The sequence below is a fragment of the Desarmillaria tabescens genome, assembly GCF_030435595.1.
Source record: "Desarmillaria tabescens strain CCBAS 213 chromosome Unknown EV420scaffold_73, whole genome shotgun sequence".
Classification (NCBI taxonomy): domain Eukaryota; kingdom Fungi; phylum Basidiomycota; class Agaricomycetes; order Agaricales; family Physalacriaceae; genus Desarmillaria; species Desarmillaria tabescens.
Genome location: NW_026848372.1, coordinates 188,669 through 201,933, shown reverse-complemented (window position 1 = coordinate 201,933; position 13,265 = coordinate 188,669). Strand labels below are relative to the sequence as shown.

The following is a 13,265-nucleotide window of genomic DNA, read 5'->3' as shown; positions in this document are numbered from 1 at the left end:
CCAGAGATGGACTGATTAGATACAGTACTAGAGCAACATCATCCATAACCAGTCTCTCCACCTCCTTCTCCTTTGCCGTTCACGCCATTTCGCTGGCCAACAGCAACAGGCTGAATGAAATCATCTTCCTCACTGACAGGCTCATCGCCATCGTTATCCTCTCTCTCCACTCGTTTACCGGCAACCCCTTTGGCAGCTCTCTCACGAGCTCTTCGTCGCCTCCTGAGAATCTTCTTCCGCCTTCGGATCGCTCGCCGATATCCTTCCTCGTCGCCATAGAAGAGCTCATACTCACAGTACGCGCAGATCCACTCGTTTGTGCCTTGTTGTGCAAGAGACGTAGGTGTAGGGGTGCCGCTCTTCGATTTGCTCTTCCGCGGGGGTATCTCTGCCGTGAGGAACCTCACCGCCACGAAGTCACTATTGGTATTGTTGACAGGCTGCTCGGCGCCTGGAACGCGAGAAGGCACGTAGTTCCGCAAGTGATGTGGGTTCGAAGCATTCGCAAGGGCACTACGTTTTTTCTTCTTCTTCTTTGTATTAGGAGGTGGTGGCAGAGGTTTAATGGCGTTTGCAGCGGCAGCAGGTTTCTTCTTTGGTGCTGACAACCTTTTCCGAAGCAGATCTACAGCGGTTTTCGTATTTCGGAGGTTGATGGTGGCTGGTCCAGCAGGGTCAGCGTATCGTCGATTTACGGAATCAGTACAAGCTGACCTTCAGAATGGCAATTGAAGGTAAACTCATACCCTTCCAAATCTTTGAGGGGCGGCTGTTTAACGACCGATCTTCCCGCTCGGACCACTTCCCTCCTTGAGAGTCGTCGACGTTTTCCGTCCCTGTCTCCAAGTAGCCCAAGCGTCAAAGCTCGTTCGACCACGTCCGCTTCTCCTTCCTCTACCAAGCCCTCGAGATGCTTCCGCCGAACTCGAACACTTTCCTTGAACTGCATCCCGGCAGCAGTGATCCTCGAGACACGTCCCTGGACCTCGCCACCGACAACATGGGGGACTTTGCGCTTCTTGGCATTGCCACCTTCGATGCGAGATTCTTCAAGAAGGTTCGTCAAAATTGGCATGTAGTACTCGAGAGGCAGAGGGGCAAGAGGCGGAGATGACGAAGGCGATGTGCGTTGGCGTTTTGGGAGAGGCTTGACTCGGCGTAGCGGAGGAGTCAAAGGTGGTGAATAAGCCGACATGGTGTTTTTTTTGCGATTCCACCGTCTAGGTCTTGAGACGACATCAGTACGTCCATTCGGTCAGATATGCCTGTCGTCGAGCAGGAAGGGAGCCTCACAGTGAATTCCGACGACTTGGAGGTCTCGCCACCACAGCGGTCTCTTTCACTGGCAATTACCTGGCTTGTAGTCAGTCGTCTGATCCTAACAAGCCTCACGGCGAATCAGCGCTGAGCGCATCCGCAATCGAGTACTCACTACCGTCGCCAGACTACGAAAGCAATTATTTCAGAAAACAAAAAGGAGGAGAGAGTGCGTGTCCATCTGGGCATCGGACATCCCCGGTCATCTAGCCTGCGATAATTTGGTCGTGTTTGCGACACCTCACCTCTTTTCTCACAAGCTAACAGCGGCTCGGGAATGAGGATGTCAAGATGGCGTCCGTTTTGTATGTTTTTCGGTATCATGCAAAGATCTGAGGATGTCGAGGTACAAAGTTATGTAGAAAGAACTAACATAATCCCTCCCCTCTCGGGTCAGAGCGGATGTTAAGAAGGAACTAATGGAGGGGGAACTTATGCATGCGATATACATTTATACAAGGAATGAACTAGGATGATAAGTGCGCAGTTTCATACTTCGTATTCGGATACAAACGCAGTGACGACTAGCTGAGACCAAGCTCGGTTACATAACGAGCTTCTGGAACAAAAACAATACGAGAACCGAGAATTTCCAAGGGTAAAATGGAACGTATTGATGGAGAACATGCACGTGTGCCACTAAGAAGCAGATTTTAGCCGTTGAAATGAGAACAGTAGTCGTTATAGCACTAGCAAACAGTTCCCATCGATTTAACGATGTGAAAGCGACGGTAGGGTAAGACAGAAACGGGGATTCTCCGTGATGCCTCAGAGTCATAAGCACGAGCACTCAGAAGACAACATCTGAAAGTTGTGACGAGACTGGGAGTAGAGACCATGGTCACTGGTATGGAAGCAAAAAATAAAGCCAGAACGTCACATTAATCACAATAACTTCTTAAAGAAAGACACACAACCCATGATATGCATACATTGCGCTGTGTTCATTAATTCAAAGACTGGGAAAGGATGGCTTGTGTCACTGCGGAGGAACGAACGACTCTTGCGACACTTTTCAGACTGAAAGACGTTGCGCCAACCAGATAAACAGGATTGAAGTATATAGTGAACATGAGCCGGAGACAACCGAAGCTGAGCTGAGAACAGTTTGCGCCAGAATTACCACCTATCAGCACTGTGCGTAAGTAACGGACGTCCAACTTCACTCTTTTCACGAACCTTGTATAGACCTCAGCTCCTTGCGCTCTTTCCGGTCTCAATGCACAAAGGCACAATCAATGGAAGGAACACGACATGTCCATAATGAGTGGAGAAAGCAGCATACGGTCCTTCATGGAAGGAAACAAGAAGGTTGGGGACTGATTACCAAGCAGTGGCTCGGGTACCACGCGATCGGCGCGTCAACAGCACTTATCAACTACGACCACTACTTTAGCTGAGTTGGTCAACCTGATCTCTTCCGTAACCTTGAATGTGGAAAGCGCGGATATAGGTATTGTACAAAATACAAGATGCATAGCTCAGCTAATATTTCTGTAGAACCGTCTTTATCAAGTCGATGACTCGATGACAATCTCATTCACACCTATCCGTCCGAATTTCAACATCTGGACTAGGCCTGAAGATCCGGAGATGCAACTCATCTGCCATTGGCTTCGACTTGACGATCAAAATCTTACACTGTGCCTCAAGTCGTCAGTGGCATATTCTGAACACTGTGAGTCCAACAATTTTCAGAACGATATCGTTCGTCGCGCTATCGAACTGGCCATGAAGACGCGGTCCAGAGGGATATACATCTCTACGATGTCCGTCCTCCTTCCTTGTGGTATCGACGCTGCTTGCATTCCCCCAGATGAAGCCCTCTCGGTCCACTATACGCCTCCTCCAGATACGCCTAGTCCTCCAATTTTTCCGCTTTCAGCAATGAAAATGATGCACATACCTGGTCTCGGTGGTGCTGTGAGTGTCATGGAGGTTGATAAGTCCCAGTTAGTCTATAAGCAATTGGTTCTTGCATCAGAGTGTGAGAAAGACATCGAACTCGAGCGTCTCCGGCGCGACACCCTCCAATCTGAGCTGGACGTTTACATCCGCCTCCATGGATCGCCCTATGTTCTCCCCATCGTTGGCCTGGTCGGAAGAGTCCGACACTTTATTGTTTGCGATGATCCATACGTCAAAGATGTTCTCGTAATTGACGGATTTCTCATTCCCTTCGTTGGGATGTTCTCCCCGTGGTGTCTTGGATTTCGTGCCGAGTGGACCATGCCAGAGAAAGAGTTTCTAGCTCTCACGCTCATGGGTGCCATGCTTGACTTTGAGCAGCATGGAGTCTATACAACAGACTTAAAGTGCCCAAATATCCTCCTCACAACAGTGGGCTTGAAGATCATTGACTCGGATCTGCAGACGCACACGCCGGGATTTTCCAGATGGGGCGTCGAGGGCGGTAACGCGGTTCAGGCTTTGTATAACATGTCCCAGTCAAGGAACTTTCTTGTCTGGTACAACATACACAATCCACTGTGAAGGGGCCGTTCCCAAGCCCTTTGTCCGACTCATCGAATGGTGCGAGGAGGATGCTTTCAGTTCTGTTGCGGAGATGATGGTCAAGGCGGCAGATATGCTAGAGCCCGCCCGTGCCAGAGTCAAGAATATGTCTGCTTCTGCTCTAACTGAAGCGCGGCTGTCGCGATGCAGATCACTCGCAAAGACGGAGGATGAATGGTGGTTTGGACGAACATATGATTCCGAGCTTAATAAATACTAGTCTTGGTTGCCTAGGTATTTCGAAGTTCCCTGCCTCTGATTTGTGTCTAATCCCTCACCTTAGTATCAGTAAAATCGACCGGACTCCTCCATCATCCAATACCACTATCAAACGGATTGATCAGCAGCGACATGGGGTTTCTTTGCCATATACAAATTGATTGTCTATAGCCACATCATGCGATTGATTCCGCTGATCATCGCCTGACCCTCTCATTATGTTCTACGTAACGTCGAAGGTCTCAACACTCCGGGTACTTTTATTATCTCGAAGGAGGGACTCCTCGATTATTGGTTAATCATCAATAATTATTGGCCGTGGTAACCCTCTAAAAGTGGCGCGGTGCTCAAGCATCTTACTACAATATCGTTGGTTGCTGGCATACAGTCTCTGCAGCTCCTCCGTGGCACGTCGTCAGACCGATGCAACTTTTCATGAGCTGACTTCTGTCTCTTCTCCAATTTTTTTTGCAGTGCCATGAGATTTCGTGATTTCAAGCTTTATCGATGTGGGCATTCTACCGACCGCCTGCGCCCATGCCCGATTGCCGCCGTCCTCCCATACAGCCTTGATGAGATCCAGTCTTGCTATCTGAGCGATGCACGTCATGACTCATTTGGCTCCAGTGACTTCCATCGCAGAAGCGAAATTTGCGGGCGTGCCGTCTGTCTCTTTCGACGTGCTACCAAGCCTCAAAAATGAGGGTGATGATAGTTCATAATGTCGCACACCAACAGCAAGACTACCCTTACCAGTCCAACCCTACACCCCACCAAGGCGCGAGCCTTCTGCCTCGACTCCAACGAAACCTCAACATCTGGACAGTGTAGACCTTACCCTCCGAGCTAAGTCACTTGCCTGCGCTTCATATGGGTCCTTAGCAGATTCATCCTCTGCTCGTTTCTTCTTTCTCTCTTGTACTATCAGGCTGTGTCAGCTCTACGATATACATGCCTCTTTAACTCTCTCTTCTGTTTCTTCACTGTTTTCCTGAACCGCTTTAAGTATTTTCCGTACACGACATACTATGACTATCACTTTGCAGACTACTCTAGCCTTAGATGGTACATTTCAATATACCTCGTTACCGTCATCTGGGACTATGCACTAAACTTGAGCTTGATTATCTATTGCAATTGCTTTTGGCGCCTGAGCTTTCATGTTACCCATTGCGCGGAAATTACGCCGGAAGTATTCTTGTAGTTGCTTGGGTTTGTGAATAGTAGTAACGTTCATATCCACAAGCTCGCTAATGATTATGTCGTTGGTACACACCCGAAGATATGATGGATGGGAGGTTAATGACTTTTATTTCGTTGCACGATTGAACTTCCTAAAAAAAGAGTCTAGGGGATATACTTCTTGTAGACATGGGCCCTTCTTCGCCCATACCCCGGACGAGTGGGCTCTCGCTCCAGAACAAGCGACTTGCAAGCTGATCTACCCGGGCCTTCCGGGATTTATCGACACCTGAAGGTTCCGAGTATATTACTTACACCCACCAGACGATTGAAAACGCGTCGATGCAAACTGGCAGACGCGATAGAAGTGTTACAGGATGATGATAAGAATGAGTAGCTCTTCCTGCTCTCCATGAGGGCATCGCTCTGCAACATCGAGACAAGGAGGACACACTTGTTGTCTGGTCCACACAGTGAAAAAGACAGCGAGACCACTTTCCGGTTCGAAAGAATGTATGGCCATCAGTCTTGGTTGGTGGTTGGCACGAGACTGCCATACTTCAGCCTCAGAGCGCTTGAGGACTTACCGGACAACAAGAATTCTCTACATACTCTGGAATTAACGATGTGTCGTTGACACCGTGACCACCTTGTTCACTTTTACCACGGTTCTTACAGAGAGTAGCAGAAGATTCGGAGGAAGTGGGCAATCATGACGTGGATAGCAAACGGGTAAGAACGAGACCCGAATACGACGACCGAGCAACCTGGATAACAAACTGCATTCCACAAAAGTCAATTCCTGTACAAAACCTCATACTTACTCAAGAATAACAAGAAGCCAACTCGACATCAAACGGACGCGTGTCCGAAAAGGTATCCATGCGATACATAATCATTATGATGAGGTTTCCTCTTTCGTAGGTATGAAAGCAGCGGGGTTAGCAGGCGTACTCGCTGCAGGAGTCGTAGTTGCATCTGTGGAATTATTCGACGCTGATCTGGCTGCCTTGACTGCCTCGATCGTCTTTTTGAGCTTCTCGAGCTCTGTACGGTACTCCAGCAATTCCTAGAGACACGTCAGTGAAAGACATTGAGAAGAAAGTGAAATAACGCACCTTGTTGTCTGGCTCGTACGTCAAGCCAAATGCAACGGCGTCCTGGGCTTCATCCAGTCTAGCAAGTCCTCTCAGCGCCTTCGCCTTTCTCAAATGGCCTTTAGGCCAGCTTTTTCGTATCTGGATGACAGCCTCCGCGTCAGCGAGCGCCGATATCCAATCGTGTGCGCCTGCATATGCCGCCGACCGGTTCGATAGCACCGTCGAGAGCTCCTCCCTCAGCACATTATTATTCTCCCACGGCGCACGTTGAGATGCTACACTTGCCGCCATCGTGTACCTCTGTATCGCCTGTGCATACAGCTGCATCTTATACAACTGGTTGCCCTCCTCCTTCACGCTATTCACCGCACTTGACAATTGCTTGTTCACGACCTGCCCTGGAGGTGGGACTTTGATGTTGGGGTTCTGTGTGAGCAGTTTGGAGAGGATATTCGTTTTGGAGTAGTCGACATCGCAGTCAGCGCAGACGGCGAGAGAATGTGGTGCGCAAAGGAGAAGGTTGGCGTCGGTGACGGTGAGGTCGACAGGTGAGAATTGCGCGTCAATGAGCGCCTGCAGGACTGGATCAGGCGGAGGCGGGACAGGTCGCTGCTGCTGTTGAGGCGGCGCGTGCGAGTGCGAGTGCGTCTCGCCTGGAGCGTGGGTATGCGAATGGGACATGGAGGATTGAAAGGTAGTTAAGTAAAGGCGTGTCCAAATAGGGCTGCTGCCACGTACGGTGACGTAGATGACCAAAATGGGCTGTTGCCGCCGGCTGGCGGGGCAGCCTAATACGGTATCCCGACTTCCGAATCCCGATCACCAGGCTTTGGTAAGTAGTACGTTAATAAGTACGTACTTTCCATTGACTGCCAATTTCTACGAATAGCTAGCTCTGCGGCAATATAGTTCGCTAACATTCTCACCCTTGACCGTTTACTGAAGGCTTCTCCATCCCTTTTCCAGATGGTGTCAAGTATGTTTTGACTTTAAAGTAGTGTAGAAGTTGCTCTATATCCTAGAATAAATGTCGAGTCCTGGCAGGTTTATCGGGTACCTCGGCTCTCTCTATTCCGTGTCGATTGCAATCAGTGATGCATCACGAATTCGAAGAGATGCATGGCATTTCCTCGGACCAAAATGAAGTTATTCTGATGACGCGGTTCCACTCATTCCTCAATTACTTTATACAGAAGCGTTCCCTAGGTCGAGGTGATAGTATTTCACGTGAAGGTTATGGTCCTTCCACCACCACATTGCCTGGGAGAACTGGCATGAGCTGTCAAGAATTCATTATCAGTAAGATCACATTACATGAGCGATATGCATTCCCCACGCCCAACGTACTGCCTCCAAGGGACTCCGATGATGAACCAATGATGGATCAATATCAATTTCGGCTATGGGCCTTGGCAAACACAGCCACTCCACGTGACCAGAGCATCAAATTTTACTTTGTTTGTCAGCGCTTTTCTTCTCTTCACTCCCACTTTGTGGTTCGCATCCCTTTCTTTCGCACTCTCATAATATGACAAATGCAATCGTAAACGGCCCCTCGTCTGGTCTCGAGGGCAAATTCTCTTCATTGGACATTAACAAGTCGGCGTACGTTCCTCCTCATCTCAGGAGCTCCCAGCGAGCGTCGTCTTCCCCCAATCTTCACCAGAACAGGCAAGTTTTTATCTTTTTCTTCTTTTCTTTTCTCATTTCTTACCTCTCTTCTAGCATTGGAACCGGCTGGAACGATTCCCGCTCAGTTACTCCGAATTCTACTCGCTCCTACACCGCCAGACCCTCCCGTGGAGGGCTGCCTCAATCGCAAGGCCGTGACTGGTCGCAGCCCTCGCAGCCTCGTGAGACTTTTGGCTTTGGAGTATGGAAAGACGGTCGTCATGTCGTTGGTGGGCGCAACATGCGCCTCGAGAAGGAGCTTTTTGGTGACCCGACGGATCCCTCCAAGCAGCACACCGGTATCAACTTTGAAAAGTACGATGATATCCCCGTAGAAGCGACTGGCGCTTCCGTTCCAGAACCAGTCGTCGCCTTCACTTCTCCCCCTCTCGACCCAGTCTTACTCGAAAATATCGGCTACGCCATGTACACTACCCCTACCCCTGTTCAAAAGTATTCTATTCCCATTGTTGCTAATGGGCGGGATCTCATGGCCTGTGCTCAGGTAAATTTTTTTTTCTCCTGTTGATGGGACATGTTCTCAATGCTTTGCCTCTACAGACTGGCTCCGGTAAAACAGGTGGCTTCCTTTTCCCCATTCTTTCTGCATCCTTCCATGACGGACCTCGTGCGCCTCCTGATCAATCGAATTCTTACGGCCGTTCCCGAAAAGCCTACCCTACGGCCCTTATTTTAGCGCCTACTCGTGAATTGGTGTCTCAGATTCACGAGGAGGCTCGCAAGTTTGCTTACCGGTCTTGGGTCCGTCCTGCCGTCGTCTATGGTGGCGCCGACATCAACCAGCAGCTTCGTCTCATCGAACGTGGCTGCGACCTGTTGAGCGCTACACCCGGTCGTCTCGTTGATCTCATCGAGCGTGGACGTATTAGTCTCGCCAACATCAAGTACCTCGTCCTTGATGAGGCTGATCGCATGCTTGACATGGGTTTCGAGCCCCAGATTCGCCGCATCGTGCAAGGCGAGGACATGCCTGGTGTCCACGAGCGCCAGACCCTCATGTTCAGTGCCACATTCCCGAGGGACATCCAGATCCTTGCCAAGGACTTCCTGAAGGATTACGTTTTCTTGAGCGTCGGTCGTGTTGGAAGCACCAGCGAGAACATCACCCAAAAGATCGAGTACGTCGAGGACGCTGACAAGAGAAGCGTCCTACTTGATATCTTGGCATCTCAGAGCAAGGACTCCGGTGATCTGGGTCTAACATTGGTCTTCGTTGAGACCAAGCGCATGGCCGATATGCTGAGCGATTTCTTGATGGGCAATAACCTTCCCGCCACGTCCATTCACGGTGATCGCACCCAGCGTGAGCGCGAGATGGCCTTGCAAACTTTCCGGACCGGCCGGACGCCTATCATGGTGGCTACTGCTGTAGCCGCTCGTGGCCTTGATATCCCCAACGTCACACACGTCGTTAACTACGACCTTCCTAGCGACAATCGATGACTACGTGCATCGTATTGGCCGTACTGGACGTGCCGGGAACACTGGTGTTAGTACAGCCTTCTTCAACCGAGGCAACAGGAACATCGTTAAAGAGCTTGTTGAGCTCCTTAGGGAGGCCAACCAGGAGATTCCCAGCTGGTTGGAGACAGTTGCGCACGAAGCTACGTTTGGTGGCGGTGGAAGCTACCGAGGAAGTAGAGGTAGAGGTGGTAGAGGAGGCCGTGGCAACAGTGGCCGTGATTACAGAGCTGGCGGCGGTGGTGGCAGCAGCGGAGGCTACGGCGGAGGAGGTTATGGTGGAGGAGGCTACGGCGGCCGTGCTCAATTTGGTGGAGGAGGTTATGGTGGTGGCTACGGCGGTGGCTCCACTGGAGGCGGAGGAGGCCAAGGTTGGTGGTAAATCCCTTCGACGCGCCACCTTCGACGACGACGACGATCACCATCCAAACCTAAAATCACATAATGCCCCCCCTTTTTATTATGCTTTCATGCCCCTTACGCCGACGAACGAATGCACCCCATGCAGAACTCATGCGCTATCTCTACTTGTATATCTATCACGAATCATCCCCCCCCCCCAAAAATCCGTCCGACTTAGGTTACTTACATCCTCCCCTTAATACTTACGGCGACGGACCGTAACGGTATATCGGTAGACATTCACACCCCCAGATACCCCCCAAGTACAAGTGCTTTTCGACTGATATACCCCATCGCAGACGGTTTTTTACACGCATAATTAGAGATACTTAGAGTAGAGAATTAAAGGGTGTTTTTTGTACATTGTATCGTTTGTCTTTTCTTTTTTGCTAGTTCGTAGTTTCGTAGTAGTTCGTAGTAGTCGTTATATGTGAAAGTCGTCGTTTATGTTTATGTTTTGAGCCTGTGTGTGCGCTATCTAAGACTAATATAGGTACATACGTAAGGCAAAATTCATCAAGCCTTGTCAGTCTGAGAAATAATGTGTTGAAAATTTACATCATCCCATGAAGGTACATCCACATTGCTAGTTCTAGAGCTGGAATACAGTCCCACCCACTCAATCCGTCCTCATTCCTAAGAATTCTTCCATATTAGCCAAGTATGTACCGAAGTCTTGATACTCCGCTGGTAAGTCACCCCCTTCCGATGATGAAGATACATTGGTGCCTAATCCAATGAGCATGGAAACCGGAAACAATGAATTGAACGGCCTACCGGATACTCCGAGACTGCTACCGACACCTGCTGCCATCATATATTCATCCAACGACGAGCCGCTTGTAGTCAAATTTCCGCAGTCGTAAACTTGGTCCCCCATCATGAGTTCACTGGTATATAACGGTAGAGTCCACTCTTCTGTGTTTCCTACGGGTATCGTCTCCAAGTTCAGTGGAAGATTCTGTTCACCACCCTCGTCGCGACCACGTTTCTTAGTCGGTTCGTTGTCTGAGTCACCGGTAGGTACGTTACTCTCGTATAGTCCACGGATGATATCACTTTTCCCGGGTGATCAACAAACAAAGTCAAACGTCTTCAGCAAAGCACGTACTAATACCGCCCCGCGACAAGGTACCTGTCTTCGTATTTACGCATGACGTTCATGCATTTGAACACATCCTCCATTGCCCTGCTTGGATTCGTCGATAGGCCTAAGCGTTTTCCTCCCCAAAGGTTCAGTAGGAGTACCAGAGCCGAGTGGAATACTGCTACTAATAGGTTTGGAAGCGCGAGCATTCTCGTCTTTGCATGGATATCCACTATATGGCTGCATGTCCTTGCGGCGTTGGCACAGATAGAAAGCGATGGGAAACCCTTGTTCAACTTCCCGGGGTCTTTGCTGGTGCTGGGACTAGGTATGAACCTTCGATGAACTTGCATTTGAACCCAGTAATACGTAGAGTAGAGGAGCGCGGACTGGTCGAAGTGATATTGATCAGGATTGTGTGGATCCCAGCGCACTGTAACAGATTCAGTATAAATGCGTTATCAGAGTAAGGTCCTTACAATAATCAGGAATGGAATCAATCCACTTGTTGAGAGCCGAGTCGAGCTCGATGGCAATATTCTGGTGCCATTCGGGCGTGGATATCGCGTCCCAATATGCAGAACGCTTGGTAGTGTACTGTACTTGGCGGTAAGTGAAATGAACTTAAGGCAACAGAGCTGCTCACGATGGTTATCTGCGCAAAGCTGAGAATATCCAGGAGTTTGATGTGGAGAACCCATGCTTTCACGTCTGCCGGTTTGTGCAAAGGTTGGGTCCATGGGTGATCTGGGTCGGCTAGGACCTCCCCTGGCCAGTAGTCATCATCCACTTCCAAGGGAAGCTCCAGGTCGAAGCTACAGAGAGGATTCACTGGTGAAAATGAAGAGGACCAGACATGTACTTACTGTTCAGAAGTCGTCGCCCTTGGTCTCCCAACAAACGCGCTGACGAAGACGTCTGTGACAACCAGTGCCCAGAAGATTCTTTTCCATTGCTCGTCCTCAATCGTCCACTCTTCCAAGGGTTTGATACGCATCCTATGTGCGCCAACGTCCTGGGCTAATCGTACACCCACTCCGATGAGAAGAAAGCATGCTTCAGGACTCGTCGTACTATACAGGAACAAGACCATCAAAGGGTACAACTGCAGTTCCCATAATGTTGCCGCAGTAGAAAACCTTGATAGATGTATAGGTCGCAATTGAAGATACCACTCCCATCCAGCTTGCGCCAATGGTCCGATACGAGGATCATCCGAGTGTCGCGAAGCAAGTGCACATACCCCAAGAACGAGGTTGCCAAAATCGCGAGATGAAAAATGCGTCCCTGCAGCAATCTCGCGACGGAAAGAAGGTCCATGTAGGAGGAAAAAATGTGCGTTCGTCGTGTTGAGGAAAATGGAAACGAGATGATCTAGAAGGTCCGGAGGGGGAAACCTTAGGGGAGGTACATTTTCTGGAGCTGGACGTTGCCATGGGTAAACTGTCCAGAAGTGGGGTCGGCGAAGGTCAAGAGTAGTTGACGGGGAGTTGCTGTAGGCATTCTTCATCTCTATGGCATTCTTTATGAACATCATGCCGCTTGATCGACCGAAATATCGAACGTTGCTTGTACTGATGGTAAAGCTACGAAGTGCGTCAACGTAATCGTGACTCGACTCGTCAGCTTCTTCGTCTGAGGGCTCAGCAGTCTGGGAAGTTTGTGAGGAGGATGAGGGTGTTAAGACAAGGCTCTTGACTGCAGCAAGATCGGCTTCGAGCTGCCGTACATAGCTCGCGAGGTCAACTAGGATTGCACGGACGAGGGAATGGTCATTTGGAACAACGTAAGGTGTAGTATCTGAAAGGATCGCATCGATATGGACTTGAAGGTCCTCCTTAACGATCTCGTGTTTTCCAGGTAAATTTTGTGTTGTTCGACCCTACGTGGAGTTTTAATTGTAGAATGAAAGGACCACGAGTTGACCAACATACGAACTTTCGCCGACGCAGCGATGTGCGTACATTCCGAACCAAAAGCTACACAGTTCGAGCATTTCCTCCACGGCATATTTGCACTGTCGCCTAATATCATAAAAGCACGACCTTTTGTGGTTCATTGGTCAGAACTTACACCGAACTGACATATCGTCAGTATTGGTATCCAAATTAGAATGAATACGGGTGCGTACTTTTCCTCTGTCTGCAAATGTCACAGGCACCTTGTAGCCGTCGTTTCTTGGGACGAGGAACAGTGGGCCGGTTGCGACGATTCCGACTCTTCAAGCATGATGCACGACAGTTCAGGTGAAGATAGCTTTGACTGACACTGCCACGATAACAAAAAACTAC

General features: G+C 49.6%; 5 protein-coding genes across 5 annotated transcripts; 2 read left to right on the top strand and 3 right to left on the bottom strand.

The window, feature by feature from the left end:
- Positions 1-38: 38 nt before the first annotated feature.
- Positions 39-1,195, bottom strand: EV420DRAFT_1650333 (uncharacterized protein; the record flags this gene model as incomplete). The annotated part of the gene is made up of 2 exons (XM_060478433.1): positions 39-661; positions 715-1,195. The coding sequence occupies 2 exons, from the start codon at positions 1,193-1,195 to the stop codon at positions 39-41; spliced, it is 1,104 nt and encodes a 367-aa protein (XP_060323814.1).
- Positions 1,196-2,571: 1,376 nt separating this feature from the next.
- On the top strand, positions 2,572-3,810 carry EV420DRAFT_1485803 (uncharacterized protein; the record flags this gene model as incomplete). Its single annotated transcript, XM_060470291.1, has 2 exons — positions 2,572-2,628; positions 2,818-3,810. The coding sequence occupies 2 exons, from the start codon at positions 2,572-2,574 to the stop codon at positions 3,808-3,810; spliced, it is 1,050 nt and encodes a 349-aa protein (XP_060323813.1).
- Positions 3,811-6,130: 2,320 nt separating this feature from the next.
- Positions 6,131-7,013, bottom strand: EV420DRAFT_1623095 (uncharacterized protein; the record flags this gene model as incomplete). The annotated part of the gene is made up of 2 exons (XM_060475900.1): positions 6,131-6,301; positions 6,351-7,013. The coding sequence occupies 2 exons, from the start codon at positions 7,011-7,013 to the stop codon at positions 6,131-6,133; spliced, it is 834 nt and encodes a 277-aa protein (XP_060323812.1).
- Positions 7,014-7,810: 797 nt separating this feature from the next.
- EV420DRAFT_1127873 (P-loop containing nucleoside triphosphate hydrolase protein) lies at positions 7,811-9,548 on the top strand. Its single transcript, XM_060465960.1, has 3 exons — positions 7,811-8,003; positions 8,058-8,508; positions 8,565-9,548. Exons 1-3 carry the CDS (start codon positions 7,861-7,863, stop codon positions 9,465-9,467), a joined length of 1,497 nt encoding a protein of 498 aa, XP_060323811.1. The 5' UTR covers positions 7,811-7,860; the 3' UTR covers positions 9,468-9,548.
- Positions 9,549-10,997: 1,449 nt separating this feature from the next.
- On the bottom strand, positions 10,998-13,172 carry EV420DRAFT_1279032 (fungal-specific transcription factor domain-containing protein; the record flags this gene model as incomplete). Its single annotated transcript, XM_060468112.1, has 6 exons — positions 10,998-11,407; positions 11,454-11,571; positions 11,621-11,789; positions 11,841-12,856; positions 12,901-12,998; positions 13,106-13,172. Coding segments are annotated over 6 exons (1,878 nt in total), but the record flags the coding sequence as incomplete, so codon positions are not given.
- Between the last annotated feature and the right edge of the window lie 93 nt (positions 13,173-13,265).

Excerpts from the sequence above, each read along its gene's own strand:
- EV420DRAFT_1127873 (XM_060465960.1), top strand. The coding sequence starts at position 7,861 with ATGACAAATGCAATCGTAAACGGCCCCTCGTCTGGTCTCGAGGGCAAA. Across the intron at positions 8,004-8,057 it reads CCCAATCTTCACCAGAACAG|CATTGGAACCGGCTGGAACG; the intron begins GCAAGTTTTTAT and ends CCTCTCTTCTAG. Across the intron at positions 8,509-8,564 it reads ATCTCATGGCCTGTGCTCAG|ACTGGCTCCGGTAAAACAGG; the intron begins GTAAATTTTTTT and ends TTGCCTCTACAG.